General features: G+C 40.3%; 1 protein-coding gene across 1 annotated transcript in view; it reads right to left on the minus strand.

Annotated features, from left to right (window-relative positions):
* Nucleotides 1-1,129: 1,129 nt before the first annotated feature.
* Nucleotides 1,130-25,000, minus strand: part of LOC309511409 (RNA-binding motif, single-stranded-interacting protein 3-like) — a gene marked incomplete at its 3' end in the record, with an annotated part of 24,744 nt that continues 873 nt past the window's right edge. Inside the window, exons 2-5 of the mRNA XM_082186647.1 lie at nucleotides 15,460-15,608; nucleotides 14,195-14,253; nucleotides 7,095-7,186; nucleotides 1,130-1,291 (exon numbers count right to left, since the gene is read on the minus strand). Coding sequence (XP_082042773.1) covers nucleotides 1,130-1,291; nucleotides 7,095-7,186; nucleotides 14,195-14,253; nucleotides 15,460-15,608 — 462 coding nt within the window. The remainder of the gene's footprint in view (nucleotides 1,292-7,094; nucleotides 7,187-14,194; nucleotides 14,254-15,459; nucleotides 15,609-25,000) is intronic.

Genomic DNA, 25,000 nt, shown 5'->3' on the forward strand with positions numbered 1-25,000 from the left:
AAACCCCGCCCCCAGAACACGATTTATAGATTATCATGACAGAATATGCTAATCATTGACTAGAAGATAGTTAACTCCACATCAGCTACATAAATTTAAACATAAACAAAAACGTTTTTGAAATTTTCAGGACACAAGCTGTTGAAGCTCCGCCCCCCTGTGCCGGGAGCAGCAGCTCATTTGCATTTAAAGGAACAGACACAAAAACGGTGCGTTTTTGCTCACCATCAAAAAGTGACAACTTTAACATGCTATATACAAATATCTGTGGGGTATTTTGAGATAAAACTTCACACACACTCTGGGGACATCAGAGACTTATTTTACATCTTGTGAAAAAGGCATTATACCACCCCTTTAGATTTACAGTAAAAAAAAAACTTTCACAATCTGATATAATGTTAATTTACCGACCTATTGAAGTACTAATATCTGTTTTTTACCATTGTAATACACTGATAACCACCAATCACAGTAGAGATGAGAGTCACATGATGAATCAAAGATCATCACAAGCAGCTTTTCCATAAGAAAGTTTATAATAATAAACAGAAGCTGCACAGTGTCATTCACACAAACACTAAACACCATCATGGTGACACACTTGAAGTTTAAAAAATCCAATAAACATTCATTTAACAACATTAAATGTAAAATAAAACCCTAATGTACATAATGGGTTAGAAAAACCTAAGAAAAACTATAAAGAAACAGTTATTTCAATGAAAATACATCAAATGTGAAGTGTCAGGGAATATTGGGAATGTCAATTTACGTTTTTTTCACAGTAAATTATACAATGTCTTGTTATTTTTCAGTTCCAAAAACTTTAAATAAAATAAAATAAAAATAAAATTGTTAATGGTATTTTACTGTAAAATTACATTAAATGTACTGTTTGATCTATCACAGTTATTTACCGTATACAGTACGGAAACTTTCTGTTTACAAATTAACAGTTTTTCACCGTAGCATTTTTACTTTTACCGTTAAAATCACAATAATTTTTTACAGTTGAGCCTCATTAGCACAGAATACATGAAAATACCTTATTTAAAGTCTATAAAATACTCTGTCTACTGAGGTTATAACACACACACACACACACACACACACACTCAGCGCTGGTTTACCTGGCGAAGCCGACGCCTCTGCTCGCGCCGCTAGAGTCTCGTAACACGCGCGTGGAGATCACATGACCGAAGGGTCGAAGCACCGCCTCCAGCTCCTGTTCATCCATAGAGACGGGCAGATTAGACAGGTACAGGTTAGTGGGGTCCTGCTCCTGCTGCTACAGACACACACACACACACACACACACACACACACACAGAGATCACTCATGTGACTTAAACACTCGCATTTTATGCTGTAATTGACAGTTTGAAAGATTAAAATTAATCAAACATTGTTGTGTTGCATTGCAACTTCAGAATCAAAGCAATAATGTCTAAAAAAAACCAGCTAAAATTTAAATAATACGGAAAATATATATATTTTTTAAATTATCCAAAATGTTAATATTGTACAGTATATCAGTGATACTAAAATAACTGCATCTGAGAAATACAGAGAAATTATACATTGGGGATTTTCACATAATTAACAATTATGCATTACATTATTTACAAAATCATGCATGAGGACAAATGTTTGATTGTGTCAGTAGTGTGAGAACATGAACACATGTAAAGGTCCGACATTTCCGCACTGTAAAAACTAAATACGACCTCACGTCGTGTCAGTCATGTTTACACACTGCCTCCAAAACTTTCCTCCGTTTTCTGTGTCCAAAGCAAGCGTTTGAGAAGTGTTTGACGATTCAGAGCCACTGAATGACGAATACGGAAGAAAAAAAAATGCATACGAAAATTTCGGACTCAGTGTGCAAGAACCGTAACTGTGTAAGAATGTGAGTTTGTGATGACAGATCAGGGTTCGACTCTCATTCACACACTGATAGACCAACACACTGATAAACACTCATAAACAGCAGTGAGACAGACAGAGAGAGATAGAGAGAGAGAGAGAGAGAGAGAGAGAGAGAGAGAGAGAGAGAGAGAGAGAGAGAGTTCCTCTGTCACGTTAATGTCCTTTAATAGTGAGTCACACACACTTCACTGACATGGAGTAAATTACACTGCCACCGAAGCCTGTGTGTGTGTGTGTGTGTGTGTGTGTGTGTGTGTGTGTGTGTGTGTGTGTGCGCGTGTGTGTGTGTAAAGCTGAATATCACAGTAAGCAACCCCAGGGCTAGTTGTCACAGGTCCCTAGATGATCAATTATGCAAATGCTTATTTTCTAGAAGTGGTTTAATATATTGGCTTCACATTCTTAATAATAAAATAATTATAATAAAATAAAAATAAATTAATTATATTATAAATTATATATTATGAAAAAAATAATATATATATATATATATATATATATATATATATATATATATATATATATATATATATATTTTAATGATTTATTTATATATACATATATATGTATATATATACACATATATACACATGTCATGGGAAAAGTGTGACAACTAGCCCTACAACATGTATCATGCGCGTGTGCACAGAATGCTTACTGTGTGTGTGTGTGTGTGTGTGTGTGTGAGTGTGTGTGTCCGTGTGTGTGTGTGTGTGTGAGTGTGTGTGTCCATGTGTGTGTGTGTGTCCGTGTCCGTGTGTGTGTGTGTCCATCTCCTACTGGCATGTACATGTTCAATGTGTTCCGTGTTTGGAAGGATTGCGTGACTGGCACAGGAAGCAGACGTGCCTGGCAGTGTGTGTGTGTGTGTGTGTGTGTATGTGTATGTGTGTGTGTTTCCTCCTGTTGTGTAAACAAACGTAAACACACACTTGGACTCCTCCGCGCATATGTTCTTTCCGACGCTCTGATTATTGTGGGAAACCTGTGTGTGTGTGTTTGTTGTTGAATATGCTTTCAGAAATGACACAAATACTGAGTCTGATCATGTGACTCGCAGCGACTCTGACCCCGTTCACATCTCATCTGTGTTAATGAAGAGGTTAATGTGTGTTTAAACGTTTCATTTCCTCTCATTCTGTCTGTATTAAATGCTCCATGTTCTCATGAAAACTTCTAGACCTTTTACCGCCTCAGATTAGCCCAACAGATGAAGCTCTGACATTTCTCTCACAGCCACGAGTCTAGTGGACAGTAGACGGAGACTTTACCTTAAGACGATTCTTCTGAGAAAAACACTAATGGTGATTAATGGATCTTTTCTTTCAGAATTTTGTTTCAATTTATTTCCATAAAATAGCTTTGTGAGCGTAACTTTGTGGGCGGATCTCGGGCGCTGTTGCTATTATACCGGCGGGATAAATGACTCTTGCGCCCGACGCAAATCTAAAATGTGTTGGTCTGAAGTCGCTTCATTATTCATATGTGTGGTTTGGGCGTAACGTGAAATAAACCAATCAGAGCGTCATCTCACATTCCCTTTAAGAGCAGGCGCGCTTGTTCCATGGCGGATTGCTATTATAACGGTGGATTTGCCAGGAGCGGTTCACAGCCGAGGAGACCGACGTTCTCGTCAGGGCCGTAAAACACAGAGAAGTGACATTGGGGATGGAGAAACACACCCAAATTAGCTTCGGTTAAACAGGCATATAATAATTTGGGTAAATGTGTAAGCTAGATTTATGCCTATTTTTTCACTTCTTCATGGACACAACAATGATTTCCCTCGTGTGTTAATATTGTTCCTTGTAATAATGTATGATTTTCTAAAATGAGAACTGCTGCGTCTGTGTGTAGATGAGATAAGCAAAGTGTATGTGCGTTGTGCACACGCTACATTATGGCCAAGCATATGAATAACATGCTAACAATAACATGTCAATTTTTTCCGCCGTAACGCGGTTTGCAGTTTTGAAACTGCAAAATAGCACCAGGGAACGTTTGCGCCGGAACACCTCCTCTTTTCGCTGAACCGCCCCCGGGAGCGCAAGTTCATTCCCTAATTTACCGACGTGCGTCTGTGGAGGGAAAAGTCCGCTGTGTGTCGGGTGCAAAGTAGGAATGATACATGCGTCGCTGTACAAAGTCAATTGCGCTGGGTGCAAGATAGGGCCCATGGTTTTAAAACAATATGTAGATTTTTGGAGAAAGTCTTACAAGAAAATATAGTTCCAATACTATTAGCCTACTTCAAAAATGTCAAAATTCTGTTACTTGTTGATACTTTGTACTAGCAATTCTATTAGTAAAAAATGGTTTCTAAACTACAATTAATATGTGCACTTTAAAATCCCACTTTTGCAGAAATATGCCTACTTCCAGACTATATACAGTAGTATGCGAACAACTAGTGAGCCGAGTAATTCATAAAACAGAAGGTGAAAAGTCCTACTATTTCCGGTGGGATCCTGAAGTGTGCATGTGATGGACAGTTTATATCCCATGATGCCGCGGGAGAGGATTTATGAACGGAGGATATAAGTGATGCGACTGACGCCGTAGGTCACATGACCATGACAACATGGCGGATGAAGGACGTCTGGATTTCATTCATACTATATAGAACACACTTTTTTAACAGTTGTGAAGTAAGTTTCAAACCCAGTATAGTTCCTACTCTACAGTATAAGACACATCGCCTGTTATAACTCCTCCCACTACACAAGTGTGTGTGTTTATGTATCCATGTGAAATTATAATATGTGTGTGTGTTCTCTAGAGGTTTGTTCGGTACATGTAAACAACATGCAGAATATATTTGCTCTAAAACACAAGCTCATTATCATAAACATTAATATGCAAATACTGTATATAACCCACATAAAGTAATCATAGTTTCATCTAAATCACCATTACTGCAGTAAAACTAGAATAAATCACGATGATATCTCCCTGAAGACACTTTCATAGTCTTTCGGTCCTGTCATTCAATCAGCGCACTGCATACACAAGTGTACTTGTAGTTTAGTAGCTCACGCCACTCGCTGATTATTTACAGTGTGCTTGATGATGCATAATTCACACAAAGCATCATGGGAATAGTGTGGATACAAATCTCTATTCCTGTGGAAAACATGGCCTAATGAGTGCCGGATCTTCCCGCCACTTCAGGTGAGGGAGGAAATGTACATGTGATTAGCATCTCATTATCATATGATTATAGTGAACCGACCGCAGAAAACAAAACTGAAATATCATTATTCAAACTAACTTGACACCAAAACTGACTCGGTCTACTTGTGTGTTCCTGTCAATGATTTATCAGAGCAAGTTATTCTAAAAATCATAATAATAAAAGAATATATTTCATCAAAATTAATAACTTTCTCCACCTCTGAGCAACTTTTGTGTTCCACTGAGGCCATCTGTCTGAGTTCTGGAAGAGACGGTTAGTTTTGAAGGGCAATGAGAGGGAGTTGTGGGTAGCAGAGGAGAGAGATGCATTATGGGATTGGGTTCGCTGCCCCGCTGCTCTAATTACAGCTCGATCACAGTTTGAGGTCAGAAACACTAGAAACACTCTCAGAATCATCTCACACTGAATACAGGGTTTCAGTTACATTTACTTTCATCCAAAGAGACTTCGTCAAACAAAAGCAATTCATCATAGAGCCTAGTGTCAAAAATATCCTTAATAATAATAGTGTTTAATAATAAAAATTGGGCCATAATTCATTTCCTGTTATCTATACCCACATTTAAGCTCTCTTAAAAGGACTTGTATTATGCCATTTAAGATGTTTAAATTCATTTTTATTTTAAAACCTTAAATGTGTTCAAACTGAATGAGTTTTTAAGAGGCTGCAGGGACCCTGAGACTGTGTTTACATGCACCGGTTTCTATCAGTGCGAGTCAGCTCTGTTTATACGGGCATCACACACATTACACTCTAAACCTCTGAGCATCTGATGAGAAGCTCGAGTCCTGTCAGTAAAGAGACACTGTGAGAATGAGAGATTCATTTAGAGTCACATCACCTGACTCTGTGTGTGTGTGTCTGAGAAATCTGTTAGACCAACTAATTAACACCCGACTCGACTGTCAAACAGTAACGAGAGAGAGAGAGAGAGAGAGAGAGAGAGAGAGAGAGAGAGAGAGAGAGAGAGAGAGCAGATTTATTAAGCTCATAAAGAAGGAAAGACAGAAAGCGCTTCTCATGAATATAGAACAACTTTGACTTAAAGTCACAATGAAACAAAAATGGACAATTCTTTTTTCTTTTCTTTTTTAATTGGAATATTGCAGTGTTTATACTAAATGATTTATTGGTGCACATCATTATTGTTTTAAATGCATGTTCCCCTCCCTCTTGCAGCATCTCTTTTCTTCTCTGATGATGTGGGCGGGGCAACCTGTCACTCACATGAGATCCACCAATAGCAAACCACCACCATCAAATCATCCAATCAATTCCTCACACACAAAATCAAGCCCCGCCCTTCATTTGTTCTTGTTTGAGAAGCAGTTTCACGTCACAATAGGGAAGAAAAGACGAGCACAACTTCTGTTTCATGCCGACTTTAAGCATTAGAGGGACAAAACTAGTGGACAAACATATACTAGTTCTCTGACCAACATCAAGATGAAAAACATCTTGAGAACGTTAACTGAAATAAAATAAAATATACAATGCAACATTTCTCATTTTCTATCAGCTCAACCTGATGTTCTAAAGTAACTAAAACTGATATAAAAAATAAAAATAAAACTATAGCCATAAAACAAATGAATGAAAATGCAATAAAAACTAAATTACTAAAAACTTTACTAAAATTTTAAATTAAAATGGAAAATACCTAAATAAAAACGAATTAAAAATATGAATAAAAACTATAATAGTTTATCAATGATACTAAAATAACTCTGTAAACAACTAATTAAACATGTTACACTTTTATCCAAAGCGACACTGCGTTCATGTCGTACTACATATCCACTCATTCCCTGGGAGTCGAACCCATGACCTTGGTGTCGGTGCATGAAAAATGTCTGCTTTTAAACATATCAAATGTTTCAATGTGCAGAAGATAAAACAGCTCATACAATCTCCCGTTACAGTCGTGAGGATGATGAAGATGATGAAGGGATGAAGATGTTTTACCTTCGCCATCTGCGCCTGCACACCGCTGGCCTTCAGAGACAAAACAGCCTTCTGCGCCGCCGCCGGACAGTCGAAGTCCACGAAACCATAACCTGCAGACACGACAGAACCGTAACGTCAGGTCACATGACCAGTATCATCAGGTCACATGACCAGTATCATCAGGTCACATGATCAGTTTCATCAGGTCACATGACCAGTATCATCAGGTCACATGATCAGTATCATCAGATCACATGACCAGTATCATCAGGTCACATGACCAGTATCATCAGGTCACATGACCAGTATCATCAGGTCACATGACCAGTATCATCAGGTCAAATGATCAGTTTCATCAGGTCACATGACCAGTATCATCAGGTCACATGATCAGTTTAATCAGGTCACATGACCAGTATCATCAGATCACATGACCAGTATCATCAGGTCAAATGATCAGTTTCATCAGGTCACATGACCAGTATCATCAGGTCACATGATCAGTTTAATCAGATCACATGACCAGTATCATCAGGTCACATGACCAGTATCATCAGGTCACATGACCAGTATCATCAGGGCTGCGTTCAGCCCCGGCAAAACGTTGCACAACGTTTTTTAAACAGAAACGGTGATGCGTTGAACACACTGTTCTGATGACGCAAGAGTTGCAACTATGGCAGCTGAGAAGGCTCATTCTTTGTGTTCTTTGTGAAGAATTTTCTGAGCCTGATGAAGTCGGTATAAATATGTGTTTAATACTACAAAATATGCTCGATGTTACAGTTACTGCACTTGCCGCCCAGAACAAAAGAGAACATCCCAATCGAGTGAAGGGATTGCTGAAACTGAAATGGAAGCACACATCTTACCTAATTCAGACTAAAATACATCTATTTAGCCTCACATACTGACTTTATTTGTAGGTCATACTGTTTTAATATATGGCAAGTTTATTATATAGCACATTAGTTGATGCATTAACTAACAAACTAACAATGAGCAATTCATATAAATATATATTACAGCATTTATTAACCTGTCAATGTTAGTTAATAAAAATGTCAATGTTCATACAATCAGATCATTTAAAAAATCTTAAGAAGTTTATTCAGATGTTCTCAGATGTTTTAAGTTATATTTTTTAATATTTTTTAAGAACTCATACGTGCTGAATGATTCCGAAAATGATGTTGTAATTATTGGCTAAAATAAAAAAAAAACATTTTTGTAGAGTTGAAGTCTTTGAATTCAGCAGAAAATCATGTTACACATGATCAGGACCAATCATTGCTTACATTATCAATCATTACTTAATGCTTAAATACAACAATTAATTTGAAATAACCCAATAAAATCATAAAACATTTTACCTTTGTGGGATATAAGTCAAGTTGGAGGTTATCATAACTTTAAGTTATTTGCAAAGGTTTTTAAGAAGATTATTTTCAAGAACTTTGCATTCTTCTTAAGTTTTGATTTCAGAAAAATCTTAAAGTCGCCCTGTGGTGATAATCCAGCTTTTAATGTAGTTTATATGTCTATGTGTTGTTTTTAATACGCTTTAAGACAAACCGTGTAAATTCATAAGTCGACAGCATTGCTGAGTGTTTCCTCCTTAAAACTGCAGTGAACCAAAGACAGTCTCAAACACACGCTTTGAAATCGCTGGTGTTTCTGACGTCACAAACTACCTTGTAACCAATCAGATCAACGTGTGATCGTCAACCAGTGGATCTCTGAGCTGAGTGAGTGAGTGGAGGCGGGGCTCATTTGCATATTAATAGAACCGCGTATACTAAATGAGGCAAGGGTGTCGAGTTACAGTCAAGATATTTTAAGGCATTAAGAATTCTTTTTCAAGAAAAAAAAAAAACATTTAAATATGTAATTTTGGTGATCAAAAGGTACTCACAAATCAGGCAACCAACTGGACCTGGTTTACACACGCAACTGTATCACAGACAACATTTTGGTGACACCTCTCCATGTTTCAGATCATTTCCTCATAACTTTCAGTCTACAACTCTCTACCCCTGCACCACCAATCCTCCCACCAGTCACTTTCAGACGAAACCTGCGCTCACTTTCTCCCGCCAATCTTTCCTCTGCCGTGTCATCTTCTCTTCCCTCACCCTCACAATTCTCATCTCTGGATGTGAATACCGCGACGGATACCTTATTCTCCACTCTAACCTCTTCTCTAGACAAAATCTGCCCTCTCTCCTCCAGGCCTGCACGCGCTACTCCCTCTAACCCCTGGTTATCTGAGGTTCTTCGTGAACATCGGACCGAACTCAGGGCAGCGGAGAGGAAATGGCGCAAATCAAAAGACACATCTGATCTAAGTATGTATCAATCTCTCCTCTCTTCATTTTCTGTTGATGTTCATGCCGCTAAATCTTCCCACTTCCACAACAAGATCAAAAGTGCCTCTAACTCACGATCACTCTTCAAGACATTCAACTCTCTCCTCTGTCCACCCCCACCACCACCAACCTCCTCTTTAACTGCTGACGATTTTGCTAACTTCTTCACCGACAAAACAACAACTATCAGCAGTCAGTTCTCAGCTCCAGCTCCACACACACAGGAAACCAAACCAACCTCTCCCACAGCCAATAACCTTCTCTCCTCCTTCTCTCCGCTAACCAAGGAAGAAGTATCTAAACTTATCATGTCCAGTCATCCTACCACCTGCCCTCTAGACCCCATCCCCTCACACCTTTTACAAGCCATCTCTCCCACACTTCTACCAACACTCACACACATCATCAACTCATCCCTCCACACTGGCACTTTCCCTACTGCATTCAAGCAGGCTCGGGTAACCCCACTGCTCAAAAAAACAACACTAAACACATCATTTGTAGACAATTACAGACCTATCTCTTTCCTACCATTCATTGCAAAAACACTTGAAAGAGCTGTTTTCAACCAAGTAACATCATTCTTGTACGACACGACAGCAGCCATATCACCCTGTAGCCCAAGACCGGTTGCCCACTGAAGCTAAGCAGGGCTGAGCCTGGTTAGTACCTGGATGGGAGACCTCCTGAGAAAACCAGGTTGCTGCTGGAAGAGGTGTTAGTGAGGCCAGCAGGGGGTGCTCACCCTGTGGTCAGTGTGGGTCCTAACGCCCCAGTATAGTGATGGGGACACTATACTGTCAAAGAGCACCGTCCTTCGGATGAGACGTAAAACCGAGGTCCTGACTCTCTGTGGTCATTAAAAATCCCAGGATGTCTTTCGAAAGAGTAGGGGTGTAACCCCGGCATCCTGGCCAAATTTGCCCCTTGGCCTCTGTCCATCACGGCCTCCTAATCATCCTCATATACTGATTGGCTTCATCACTGTCTCCTCTCCACCAGTAAGCTGGTGTGTGGTGGGCGTTCTGGCGCAATATGGCTGCCGTCGCATCATCCAAGTGGATGCTGCACATTGGTGGTGGTTGAGGAGATTCCCCCCTTCTATGTAAAGCGCTTTGAGTGCCGAGAAAAGCGCTATATAAATGTAATGAATTATTATTATTATTATTATTGTCTCTGAACAACCAGCTGGATGCCAACCAATCCGGCTTCAAGAAAGGACACTCAACTGAGACTGCATTACTGTCGGTCACAGAAGCCCTACGGATCGCAAAAGCTGCTTCCAAATCCTCAGTTCTCATTCTTCTGGATCTGTCTGCTGCCTTCGACACTGTGAATCATCAGATCCTTATGTCCAGCCTCTCAGCACTGGGCATCACAGGAACCTCCCTCCACTGGTTTGAGTCCTATCTCACAGGTTGGTCCTTCAGGGTCGCATGGAGAGGCGAGGCATCCAGAGCACATCATCTGACCACAGGGGTTCCTCAGGGTTCAGTTCTTGGTCCCCTCCTCTTCTCCATCTACACCACATCACTGGGACACATCATACAGGCGCATGGTTTCTCCTACCACTGCTATGCTGATGACACACAGCTCTTCCTCTCATTTCAACCAGATGATCCCACAGTAGCTGCACGGATCTCAAGCTGCCTGGCGGACATCTCCACATGGATGAAGGAACATCACCTGCAGCTCAACCTGGCAAAGACTGAGCTTCTCGTCCTCCCTGCCAATCCGTCTCTGCAACACGACTTCACTATCCAGCTAGACTCATCATCAATCACCCCATCAAGGTCGGTCAGAAATCTTGGAGTAACAGTTGATGACCAGCTGACCTTCACAGATCACATTTCAAAGACAGCTCGATCATGCAGGTTTGCACTGCACAACATCAGGAAGATCAGGCCTTTCCTAACTGAGCATGCAACACAACTTCTCGTCCAGGCCCTGGTCATTACTAGGCTTGACTACTGCAATGCTCTTCTGGCTGGACTTCCATCATGTGCAACTAAACCTCTACAAATGATTCAGAACGCTGCAGCTCGTCTTGTCTTCAACGAGCCCAAGAGGGCCCACGTCACTCCTTTGTTCATCTCACTGCACTGGCTACCTCTCTCTGCTCGCATCAAGTTCAAGGCACTGACGCTTGCTTACAGATCTGTCACAAGCTCAGCTCCGTCCTACTTTCACTCACTCCTACGAGTCTACATCCCTACCAGAAGCCTTCGATCGGTCAACGAGCGACGTCTCGTGGTCCCATCACAGAGAGCCAAAAAATCACTTTCCAGAACATTCTCATTCACAGTTCCATGCTGGTGGAATGATCTCCCCACCGGCATCCGGAATGCAGAATCCATGACAACATTCAAAAAAGAGCTAAAAACTCTTCTCTTCTGTGAGCACTTAACCTCATGAAAAAAAAAATATATATATATATATATATATATTTTGTATATATATGTATATATTCCTGTAAATTCTCGCTTATCGGGCTTATGCTACTCTGAATAATGCCTGAACTTCGTATTTTGAGCACTTCTTGCGTTGTTTTTGCCTCTTCACGATGACTTGCTTAATTTAGTCCCAATTTGTAAGTCGCTTTGGACAAAAGCGTCTGCTAAATGACTAAATGTAAATGTAAATGATCAAAGATGAGTTTTAAGGGATAAAATTATTGACTACAGGAAAGAACATTCTTAAGAAGCATTTTTGGAAATTCTTAAATGGCACAGCGGATCACGTCTAAAAGCACTTTGTGAAACTGCGTTCAGGAAAACCAGGACTCGTTTCATCCCAACGAAACACGCTTCTCATGATCCGATCACCTTTAACCAGGTGTCATGTGAGAAACACCTGAAGACCCTCAGGATTAAACCCTCCACACGCTCGTCTCCTTGGCAACAACCCTGCGTTTTCTGCTCCGACTTCACTTTGTGTTCCCCATTTTTCCTGACCTCATCCATCAGCGAGTCGGGAGGAAACCCGCAGACCCGATTAATGAGTTATGAGATATTTATGAGTGACCGCTCTTTCCCACAATCCCTCACTCGTCCTTTATTTCCCGCCACACCTTCATTCTCGGGGCTGTATCAGCAGATAAGGGTCATACTGGTGTTAATTAAAATTTCATGGCAGATTAAATGCGTACACACACACACACACACACACACACACACACACACGCACACACACGCAGTGTTTGGATTAAAGCCGTCAGCGGCGGCCCGTTATCCAGGAGAGATGAAGGTTTAATTAGAGGGGAAGTAGGTTATAAGACCCTCTTCACACATCAAATCCTCAAATCCTTCCTCACGGACACACTGGGAAAAAAATCATACGAGTGGAAAGTTTTAGGAGTTATAGAAGGCCTAGTTAACCCTAAGAAGCCTACAGTGTCATATCTGATACTCGAAGGCCAGTAAATACTGTAAATGTACTGATAAACCTGTGCACACTATCTAAAAAAACTTAATTTTAACCCTATAAAGCCCACTGTCTCATACATGATGCATGAATTATTGTCTCACACAATCTACTCTGATTGATAGTTCAGACTCTTTTATCCAGTAACAGTCTTTCAGTGTAATTGTACAAGCGTCCTCCTTCAGCTGGAGCTTCACGAGTCTGTGTCAGATCTGAGCTGATTTATCAAGGAAACGCAAGAATAACTTTGATATTGTTAGTAATATTTCATCTGGACTGAAGCAGGTTTACTTGATTATCATCATCATTTATTATCAAAATCATGAGTATCAAATATGATCATCAGGTTTATTTGTTCATCTCTCAATCATCATTGTGTTACACTGCATTATGTTTGAAAACTACAGAGCTTTGATCATAAAACTGAGCATTTAAATATCATCTTACTATATTATTGGCAGATATTGATATTGGTATGCATTTTATGTCGGTATCTGCTGTACTCTTATGAAGATCTCATTGATTCACATTGCAAAAATCATAATTGCATCAGTTTCTGTCCATATAAATATCACCATCAGCACCAGATTGCATATCTGTGCTCAGTTTGAGCTGAATAAAATTAAGCTGTTTTGTCCTCCATATTCTCACTATATGTGAGCCATAAAAGCCTGACGTATCAAATATAATTCAAAACTCATGCAATTATTTTGTCTAAAGGTTCAATAATTGATGCTGCGAGTGCGAGACGCTGAAGAAACAAATAAAATGAACAAATAGAAAGACGAACAACTAGATGCAGTTATAATCTGACTATGATGAGATTTAGGCAATAAACTTTTCATCATGTTTATGCAATACTTCGATCAAACTGATGCAGATCATGAAAACTGCATGTAAACGGGAGTGAAGAGGTTTGCTCGTGTCATCTAAACATCTTACGTCCATTAGTGGTGCTCAGAAACTAAATATATTAAAGCTAAAACAATACATGTGTTTACATAATATATGTGTGTGAACGGTGTATAATTATTTTGTATATATAAATACACACACACGCATGAATATATTTAGGAAATATTTGCATGTATATATATTTATACATAATTTATATTATATATAAATATAAATATCATATATTATTTATATATATATATATATATCAAATTTTTCTTAACTATATACATGCATGTGTGTGTATTTATATATACAAAATAATTATACACCGTTCACACACATATATTAGACAAACTTTTATTTTTGGATGCGATTACTCATGATTATTCATTACCCAGCACTAAATAACATATAAAAGCAGGCGTTTACCTTTGCACTGGTTTGTGTTCTTGTCCAGGATGGCCTTAGTAGAGACGATCTTCCCATATCTGTGAGGATAGAAATGATAAGCTTTATCAGACGTTAATAAAACATCAGTCCAAGAGCATCATGGGTACTTTTACACAGTTTGCACCTGCACTGCAGTTTTCACCAGCGTCTCATCTTCCCTTTTATTTGCACGTTCATCCAACACTTTTCTGCATTTAGCAGACACTTAAAGCAACTTGCAATAACACTTTTGAAACATTTTATTTCTCACTTTAAATCAGTTATGGTGATAATAAAGGTTTCTTTCACCCAAACAGTCAGAAGTTCGTTTCTCCTGATCATTTCTGCAACGACAGAGGCTGTTTGAGCCTGTAAGAGTCTGAATCTCTTTCACATGCACACAGTGTTGTGTAAATACGGCGGTATAGTTTGTGTAGTTCAGTCAGAGTGTGAGTGTGAACTCAGCATGTGTGTGTATAAATAAACTCAACCGTGTCAGTGTGTCTCAGTCTGTCATCTTTCCTCCAGCAGGGATAATTGTGTCGTTTCCCACGGCACTGGAAACACTATTTACAGTGTGTGTGTGTCTGTGTGAGTGTGTGTCTGTGTGAGTGTGTGTGTGTGTGTGTGTGTGTGTGTGTGTGTGTGTGTGTGTGTGTGTGTGTGTGTGTGTGTGTGTGTGTGTGTGTGTGTGTGTGTGTGTGAGTCTGTGTATGTGTGTATGTCTGTCTGTGTGTGTGTGTGTGTGTGTGTGTGTGTGTGTGTGTGTGTGTGTGTGTGTGTGTGTGTGTGTGTGTGTGTGTGTGTGTGTGTGTGTGTGTGTGTGTGTGAGTCTGTGTATGTGTGTATGTCTGTGTGTGTGTGTGTGTGTGTGTGTGTGTGTGTGTGTGTGTGTGTGTGTGTGTGTGTGTGTGTGTGTGTGTGTGTGTGTGTGTGTGTGAGAGTCTGTGTATGTGTGTATATCTGTGTGTGTGTGTGTGTGTGTTTTGTGAGTGAGTGAGAGTGTGCGGGAGTGCATGAAAGTGTGTATGTGTTTGTGAGTGAGTGTGTGTTTGTGAGTGTGTGTGTGTGTGTGTGTGTGTGTGTGTGTGTGTGTGTGTGTGTGTGTCTGTGTGTGTGTGTGTGTGTGTTTTGTGAGTGAGTGAGAGTGTGCATGAAAGTGTGTATGTGTTTGTGAGTGTGTGTGTGTGCGTGAATATGTGTATGTGTTTGTGAGTGTGTGTGTGTGTGTGTGTGTGTGTGTGTGTGTGTGTGTGTTCACTCACGGTTGGCAGAGTTTGATGAGGTCCTGGTCGGTTGTTCCGGGATGAAGTCCTCGTATGTACAGGTTGGTTTTGCTGAGCAGCTCCACTGGACTGGGCGGGGCCATCGAGTGAGGGGGCGGGGCCATCTGGTGAAGGGGCGGGGCATACGGCTGATCAACACAGAGGGGGCGGGGTTAACCTGAAGGTTCTGAGGAAAAGATATACAGAGCTCCTCCCACAAAAATTATCCATATTAACATCTTTTCTCCTTTATTAACATATCCAGTTGAGTTCATGAAGCATCTAACAATGAGTACATTAAAGGGATACTCTACCGTTTTTTCATATTAAACTATGTTATTCCCTTAACTAAGACGAGTTGATACATACCTCTCTCGTCTCAGTGCGTGCACTAAATCCCTCTGTCTTGCGGCGAAACTTTGTTAGCCCAGTTCATTTAATATGTGCCAAGCAGAGAAGCTACAAAACACCTCCACGTTTTCCCTATTTAAATACAGTTACTCGCGTAGTGTAACTCGACCTAGGACGGTGACACAAAACAAAACGTTGCGCTTTTCTAAGCGTGTAAAATGGATAACTAATGCCATAGCAAGTGCTTGTAAGCACTTCGACTTGGCGCAGTAATATCTTCACTCGTGAAAAATCCTCTCACCGGCGCCCGCTTCCTCTAGTGGAGATATTACTGCTTGCTATGGTATTCCGCCATACAAAATAGTTATCCATTTTACACGCTTAGAAAAGCGCAACGTTTTGTTTTGTGTCACCGTTCTAGGTCGAGTTACACTTCGTGAGTAACTGTATTTAAATAGGGAAAACGTGGAGGTGTTTGGTAGCCTCTCTGCTTGGCCCATATTAAATGAACTGGGCTAACAAAGTTTCGCCGCAAGACAGAGGGATTTAGTGCACGCACTGAGACGAGAGAGGTATGTATCAACTCGTCTTAGTTAAGGGAATAACATAGTTTAATATGAAAAAATGGTAGAGTATCCCTTTAAATCTGAAAATGACTGCACTGGTGCAAAGGAAGATAATACGACTGCCAAACGAGCCAATATTTGCATGTTAAATCTTAACATGTTTCTGGATCACAGAGCAAATCGTGCTCGTTTTTATTGCTTCAGTATGAGTTACTGTCTATATATATTAGAGCATCAGACCAGAACACATGATGATATCTGTCTCCAGGCTGAAACACACTTCCTAACCCTATTCCCGTGTCTCTGTCTCTGTCCCACGATCCCTTGCTCTCTCTTGGCTGCCGTCTCTGTCTGTAGGGATGTGAACGTCACACACATCCGATCAGCTTCGATTTAAAGGTCAGGAGTTTTACACAATGAGGCAGAAGCGCTCACTTTACTCACCACACGCTGACACACACAGAGAATAAACACTAGAGGTCAACCGATAATAATCGGTTTTACTGATATTTTTCCTGATATTTAAGCATTTTGCCATAATCAGGTGTCGATTTTGTAATATCGGCTCAATATATCGGTTATCGGGCACATAAACATGCAAAATATTGGTATATTGGTTATAAATAATCTATATTGGTTGATCTCTGATAGACGAGCTGTTTATGAAAAAATACATGATAAATGTCCTTCTGTGAGACATTATACATTTATACATTATACATAGAGCAATAGCGATAACATATTTTGAATGTATAAAATGTGTTACAGCACTTCAAACTCACCAAAAGCAATTACAGAAACACAAACATCATTCCGCCTAAAAACAGTCCGATCTCTGAAACCAGTTCGACAACTTTACAAATTAAATACTGAACATTTAATTCATTTCTGTGGGTCTGTGTGTGTTTCCGGAGAGGGAATTAAAATGCCTTTTATCTGAGACTGACACACATTCAGATCCTCACAAACCTTTCCAATCTTTAGATTCAATTCAGTTTTGATTCAAAGAGTCAGAATTCAATTCTTAAACGATGTTCCAGCATCAGTGCAGGACTTCAACTGAGTTAAGATGAGTTAAAATGCATTAAAATGAAGTTAAAAGAGTTAAATGGCACTAAAATACAGAATAAGTTTTGTGTTGAAAAATTACATTACCCATGACACTTGTACAGAAAATTCCACCAATCAGGGAGTCAAAACAAGCAAAATACCAAAAGATCTCTTTAGCTCCGCCCACTCATGAAGAACTGCGAATGACGCAATCGAATTAAATCTCAAAATGTTCTCAAAATATTTGAATATTTGTATATATATATGCATATTTTGCAATAAACTGGAATTTTTAAATGAGTAGCTTCATATTTCTCCACTGTTTTTTAATTCGCAACAACAGATTTCGTTGATCGCATTGCATCATGGGATTGTACCTATTTCTCTCAGTAAAGCCGTTGAGTTCACAGGCTTCTCTTTTTCCTCAAATCAGAGTTTGTACTGTTGTGATTCTCCTCGTACTGTAGATAGCTGGATTGCTTCATGACTTATAACTCTTTAAGGATAGCTTTATTTAAATCCCTGTGGGAGAACTGAATGGGAAAGAGACGTCCAGAAGCAGCGCTGCTGAAAACTAATGCAGTCCAGAGCTAGTTATGATGATCACACAGAGCTGTATTTGATCCCTAAATGAAACTGTTTGTGTTTTGGGGGGAAATAAAGCATGTATAAATTGATTTTCCATTAGCGGACGGCCTCAGACGTCCCCGAGGACAGGTTTGGTCAGATATACTGAAGCTGATTCTGCAGAACACAGCCTTGGACTGTAGAGCTGGACGACACACACATGCAGCGTTATCAGTTATGATCAACTCTAATATGGAGAGGATTTTGATTGAATCTACAAATGTTGACATTCATTTGAGCCCTGAGCTCATCACACACACACACACACACACACACACACACACACACACACACACACACACACACACACACACACACACGAGATTGAATTGGTTCTCTGCATCTTCACTGCAGAGGTCTAGGTCACTTCTCAATCTGTGCAGTCCAAGGCAACAGCGGCAATCACACACACACACACACACACACACACACACACACACACACACACACACACACACACACACACACACACACACACACACACACACAACACAGCACACACAAAGACAAACACAGGCACATATGGACACACGCACACACACACAACATAAGCACACAAAACACAAGCACACACAAAGACAAACACACGCATACATGGACACATGCACACGCACACACAACACATACGCAAACACAAGGACATGCACACATGGACATACACAAGTACGCGCGTGTGCACACACACAACACAACACAACACAACACAAGCACACACAAGGACACGCACGCACACATGGACACACACGCACGGACACACACAACACACACACCACAAACACACACACACCACAAGCACACACACACCACAAGCACACACACACACACACACACACACACACACACCACAAGCACACACACACACACACACACACACACACACACACACGCTCTATTTCATCATTACCTGCCTCTGGACTACAACACACATTCGTCTGTGTAATATATTAATTATTCTGATTAGTTAATCATCAAGAGAAATTGAACTCTTTCTAAAGAAAATTTGTTAGAGATTTGAAACAGAATTGAAGAGTTAAAATACACATTGTTTGTATTGGCACACTGAAGAAAATAACAAAAATAAGCAGCTAAATTAATTATTAATACACTATTGTTCAAAATGTTGTGGTCTGTCTGATTATTGTGTTTGAAAGTCTCTTCTGCTCACCAAGGCTGCAGTTATACAGTTAGTTTCTGATCTGACATGTTAGATTTCTGAAGGTGGAGTTATATCCCAATATATATATATATACAACTGTTCAAAAGTTTTGTGGTAAGAATTAAATACCATTAAGGATGATTTAAATTGATCAAAAGTGACAGTAAAGACATTTATAATGTTACAAAATATTTCAAATAAATGCTGTTCTTTTGAACTTTCCATTCATCAAATAAAATGTCAGTTTCCACACAAATATGAAACATTGATAATAATCATAAATGTTTCTTGATCATCATATTAGAGTGATTTGTGAAGGATCATGTGACAGAAAACAGCTGTTTCAGATTATAATAATATTTCAGTGTTTTACTTTATCAAATAAAAGCAGCCTAGGTGAACAGAGGAGACTGTGTGTGATTTGAGTTTGTTCTCAGATGAGAATGATGGGAAATCCACAGATAAAGCAGTGCAGCCGTCCTGTAGTTCAGTGTCAGTTCCTGTGTTTGGATGTTCTGAGACGCCTGATAGAATCTTAAACACATCATCCGCATAAACGAGAAGAATCAGAGCTTTCGTGATTTATAAAGCTCTGCACATGCTACCAATCATCTAATACTCTGGTACATATGAAAGTACTGTAGTGTGACTTTCATGTCGGGAAACAAGCTGAATGTCTGAATAAATCAGATCTGAACATCTAAAGCTTCACACAGACCAGCGTCACACACACACACACACACACACACACACACACACACCTGCACATCTGCTGGGGGTTTATAGGTCGTGTTTAACAACACACAGATGTGCAGTATTTCATGCGTGCATCATTAAAACATCTACAGGAACGACAACAACACACACACACACACACACACACACACACACACACACACACACACACACACACACACACACACACACACACACACACACACACACACACACACACACGCACACACACACGCACACACACACACACACACACACAGATATTCAGAGCATGAAGATACATGCAGAGTGTGTGTGTGTGTGTGTGTGTGTGTGTGTGTGTGTGTGTGTGTGTGTGTGTGTGTGTGTGTGTGTGTGTGTGTGTGTGTGCGTGTGTGTGCGTGTGTGTGTGTGTGTGTGTGTGTGTGTGTGTATGTATGTGTGTGTGTGTGTGTGTGTGTAATGTCATATGCAGTATAAAACAGTATAGAAATATCCTTTAGTTTTAGCTGTTTTAGCTCATTTTAATGCTTGTTTAGTCTAGACACTACAGGTGAATAGGGTTACAAAATGTTTTAACTAATTGATATCATGACACTTTACCAGTTGATTAAATCATAAATTGTTTTGTATTATTTCTGAAATGTTGTTTCAATATGCAAATGAGATATTATCTAATTAAACATGCTCTAATTTGCACACATCTCCAGAACGGTAATCTGAACACTGGATGAAGCCAGGTTCAACATCCCTTGATTTTGTTGACATATTTAAAGCTTTTTACAGAGGGATTTTGGATTTCAGTTTTTAATCACTGTATAAATCTGAAAATATTGTCAACAGACAGAAACGAATACATTTTCCCCATGCTTTTAGGAATAAAATGTTATATTAATCAGGTAAATGATGTATGAATAAACCATCAGAATATAGATATGAATAAAACTGTAAAGTTTGGTGAAGATTTGTGGAGATTTCTGACTCAAACGCTGCATTTATAGATATGGATTGTAATAAAAATCTACAGATGCAAATAGATAAAGTGCAATAAAATAAACACTTAAAGGGATAGTTCACTTTGAAATAAATTTTTGGTATGTTTTAGCTTACCTCAAGGGCATCCAAGATGTAGGTGTCTTTTTTTCCGCAGTAGTTTCAATTTTGATATTTTTAGGTCAAACCGTTCTTGTCTGTCAGTCATATAATGCAGGTCTGCGGTCACTGTCTCAAAGAGCATGCACAGAGTCCAAATTAAACAATTCCCCATCGTCCAAATTAAACAATTCCCCATCGTAAGTACACATTGATGGCCTAAGACACGAAACGAGCGGTTTGTGTGAGAAAACGAACAGTATTTATATCGTTTTTAGCTCTTATACACAGCCATGTCCAAGTGATCTGATCTGACGTGTACGCAGACTGGTGCATAGATATATACACACTAGATGTCGCCTTAAAGACATTCGTTCCAATGAACTGCCGTAGACAAGGCGACATCTAGTGTGTATATATCTATGCACCAGTCTGCGTACACGTCAGATCAGATCACATCGACATGGCTGCGTATAAGTGGTAAAAACGATATAAATACTGTTCGTTTTCTCACACAAACCGCTCGTTTCGTGTCTTAGGCCATCAATGTGTACTTACGATGGGGAATTGTTTAATTTGGACGACGGGGAATTGTTTTAATTTGGACTCTGTGCATGCTCTTTGAGACCGTGACCATCGACCTGCATTATATGACTGACAGACAAGAACGGTTTGACCTAAAAATATCAAAATTGAAACTACTGCGGAAAAAAAGACACCTACATCTTGGATGCCCTTGAGGTAAGCTAAAACATACCAAAAATGTATTTCAAAGTGAACTATCCCTTTAAATATCATGTTCAGTCATGAAACTCTAGGGGGCGCTGGCTGATGGTCCTGTACCAAGCGTGCCGCACTAGCCCTGAAAAGTGAAGCCAAAACGTCTCGATCGCCCCCCGGTGACTGGTCCTAGTATAGGTCATAAGCCCCGCCTCCCCGTGTTATTCAACGGGACATGAGACCAACTAAACAATTAAATTACACTTCAAATATCTTTTTTCCAAAGGAGGTTTCTTTCATTTGCTGTTGTTTTTATCACGCTGATGTAAGTTCAAGTGTCTGTTTCAAAAATAAGTTGGTTTTTAGTTAGTTACGTGATGCGGTGGTGTAACGTCATGATTGACAGCTGTGATTGACAGGTTCTCTGAGCGAAGTATAGTCACTGAAGCACCAACGGACATTTTTTCGGGATCTTCGGAGGACTGAGGAGATTGTGTTTACTTTATTTTAACAAGCCTCTTGTCGTACTGCAATCAGTTTTTTAAAAAGTGTGCAGAATCCACTCTCCCTGAGTGCGTTCTGCGAGAGTGAGGGCGGAGCGTTGATTTCGCGGCTTTACTTCCTGCTCACTACTGCGCAGGTCTGGTCCCGAGATCGCTACTGCGCAGACTCAAGTATCCAATATCTCACCGCCATATCGGGACGCTGGCGGCTTCAGTTCTCATCAATGGAAGAGAGCGAAGGGGCGTCGTCCATCTTTTTTTACAGTCTATATCCTGTACATGCTAGCCGCAAGCAATCACATCATTACTGCATGGCACAAGCTGATTGGCTCTGCTGATCCTGCAGCCAATGAGATGGCTTGCGGTTCAGTGTTTGCTATAGGCTAGTTCCTCTGAACCCCTCCTCCTCCCCAGCTCCACCTGTCCACATCTGCTACGGGATTTATTTATGTCTATTTATGCAGCAGAAGCATATCTGACATGCTCACAACAGCATTTCTCCGTATCTATAAGCAGTAGCAAGTCCGTACCAAGACCAAATACATTAACATGCTAAAACTATTGCGAGAGTTGTCACGATTAAAATATGTTTTCTTTCCACTAGTCTGAAAGAAGTCAAGTTATGGAAGCAAAATAGCCTTAAAATCTCAAAACTGACCAGTAAATGAAAACACAATGGTTTTGCCTCGACTCATCTTAAAGGGATACTTCACCGATTAGCATTAAGCTTTGTATCAGTAGAAAACCTGTAGTATTTTCGAATTACCATGCTTCCCTCCCTCATGTCCCCCTGAGACCAGACATTTATGTATTTTTTGTCTGGAAAAAATCCTCCGATGACGGAAAAATTGTCATTTTGCATCATCGGAGGCTTTTCTGTCCAGAGGCGAAAGACTCCAGCCAGTAGGAGGAGCTGTCCCGCATGTCTTCAACTCGCCCATAGGGGGATCTCACTCACAGAATGTACACATTAGGTGTGTTGGACATCGGCTGCGGCTGGATGTAACCGATCGGCGAGAGTACAGGCGGGGAGGAGCTGCAAACGGAGACGTGAAGCCGGACACTTTCTGGTTCTCGTAGTGACCGCTCACGTGGTGTTCGCATACTTTACCACAGCTGAAGTGAAATAAATGCAATATTTGCCAAATAATACACAGATGTTTCAGAGACATTTTCATTCAATACTTTACGTACTGCTTCATACAGCGTCTGTTTGAACAAGAGTAAAGTTCAACATAAGCTACTATCAATGTCTACGTTTATTAGTCAGTTTTAATTTGATAAACATGACAAAATATAACATCGCAATTACACTAAAAGAGTGTTTACTGTTATAAAAAACTGATTTGTGAGCTTTAGAGGAACTAAAGGTGTTCAAATAAACACGAAACACACGTGATCGTTGTCATGCGGTGAATCCGGCCAATCGTGGAACAGCTGTGTCGTCATCAGCCCTCGTGAGCCGCTCTTGAGAAGCTGCGCTGGCTGAGTTCTCCGGCTACTCTCCAATCGCTATCGCTGCACTTTGATGGCACACGTCACAGTCACGTGGCGTCGGCGCTGTATCAAGTCGGACAAAATGTCTAACCGGCATGCACTGCTTCAAGTCAGCCGCCGATTGGTCTGCGCAGAGCTGCCTGAAGTCCAACAAGCCTATAGTGTCAGCCATCTTTTTTTGGAAGCTAAGCTAACAGGCTCTTGCTCTGTGGAGAAAGCTGAGTAGCAGCGGATTCGGATTTTGCTTTCTACAGTCGCCATTCGTTATGTTTGCAAGCACACCTTTTGTTTCAATCTAACTGAATTCATTCCGATTGGTGAATCTGAATGTAGTGTCTACATGAACGCTAAACAAGTGATCGGTTGATGTGAGTTTTAGCATTGCTAAGAAAATTCCTGCGTTTTTGTCTCGCTCGGGATCCGTGTGAAGCAGAACACATGAGCTGTAAAGCCGGCACGTATGTGTCAGAGTCAAATAATGTAAACATAATGAATGACTGTAGAAAGCAAAAGCCGAATCCCGGACATTTTGGCCGATCTGGAAATCCCGGCCGGACATGTCGGAAGAGCCCGGGCAGACTCGAGCTGGGGCGGACTAACTCGTCACGGAGACTCACGATAACGTCTTTTCAGTTTCGAGTCACTATTAGCCTAGCTGTATCATTTCTCCCGACACTGCCCTCTGTAACCGGGAGGCGTAACTTGGGAGTGGCGAAGCAAGTGCATTCTGGGAGTTGTTGTCTTTCATCCACATAAGCCAAAAATACATTTTCTGCTTTTCTCAGTCTAGAAAGCTCCAAATTCAAAACTAATTTCACATTTCTACTCCATAAATGACCCATTTTAAATACACATTCATCTTTCCAGCGGTGAAGTATCCCTTTAAGATACTGCTGGAGCGACTGAAAACATCCTGAGAACACACACACACACACACGACTGAAAGAGCAATATCAGGTTAAGCTATTATTGAAATGTCTATGACTTAAGATCTAAAAATTCCCTGATATTTCCATGATCATGAGAACCTTATACAGCCACATGCAAACACACCGAACAACAGCGACACAGCCGGAAACCTGAACACAACACAGATATAAATTAACATTTTTAGCTTTTATACAATACACACTACTGAGAAACACACATCCTCACACTAAAGAAAACTATAAGACAAATCATTTTTACCTTTGAGAACGTCCCCAAACGGAGGATCATATCTACATCTGATATACATCACTTCTGGAGGCAAATCTGCCCTCAAA

The sequence above is a fragment of the Leuciscus leuciscus genome (genome assembly GCF_965113295.1).
Source record: "Leuciscus leuciscus genome assembly, chromosome: 12".
Lineage (NCBI taxonomy): Eukaryota > Metazoa > Chordata > Actinopteri > Cypriniformes > Leuciscidae > Leuciscus > Leuciscus leuciscus.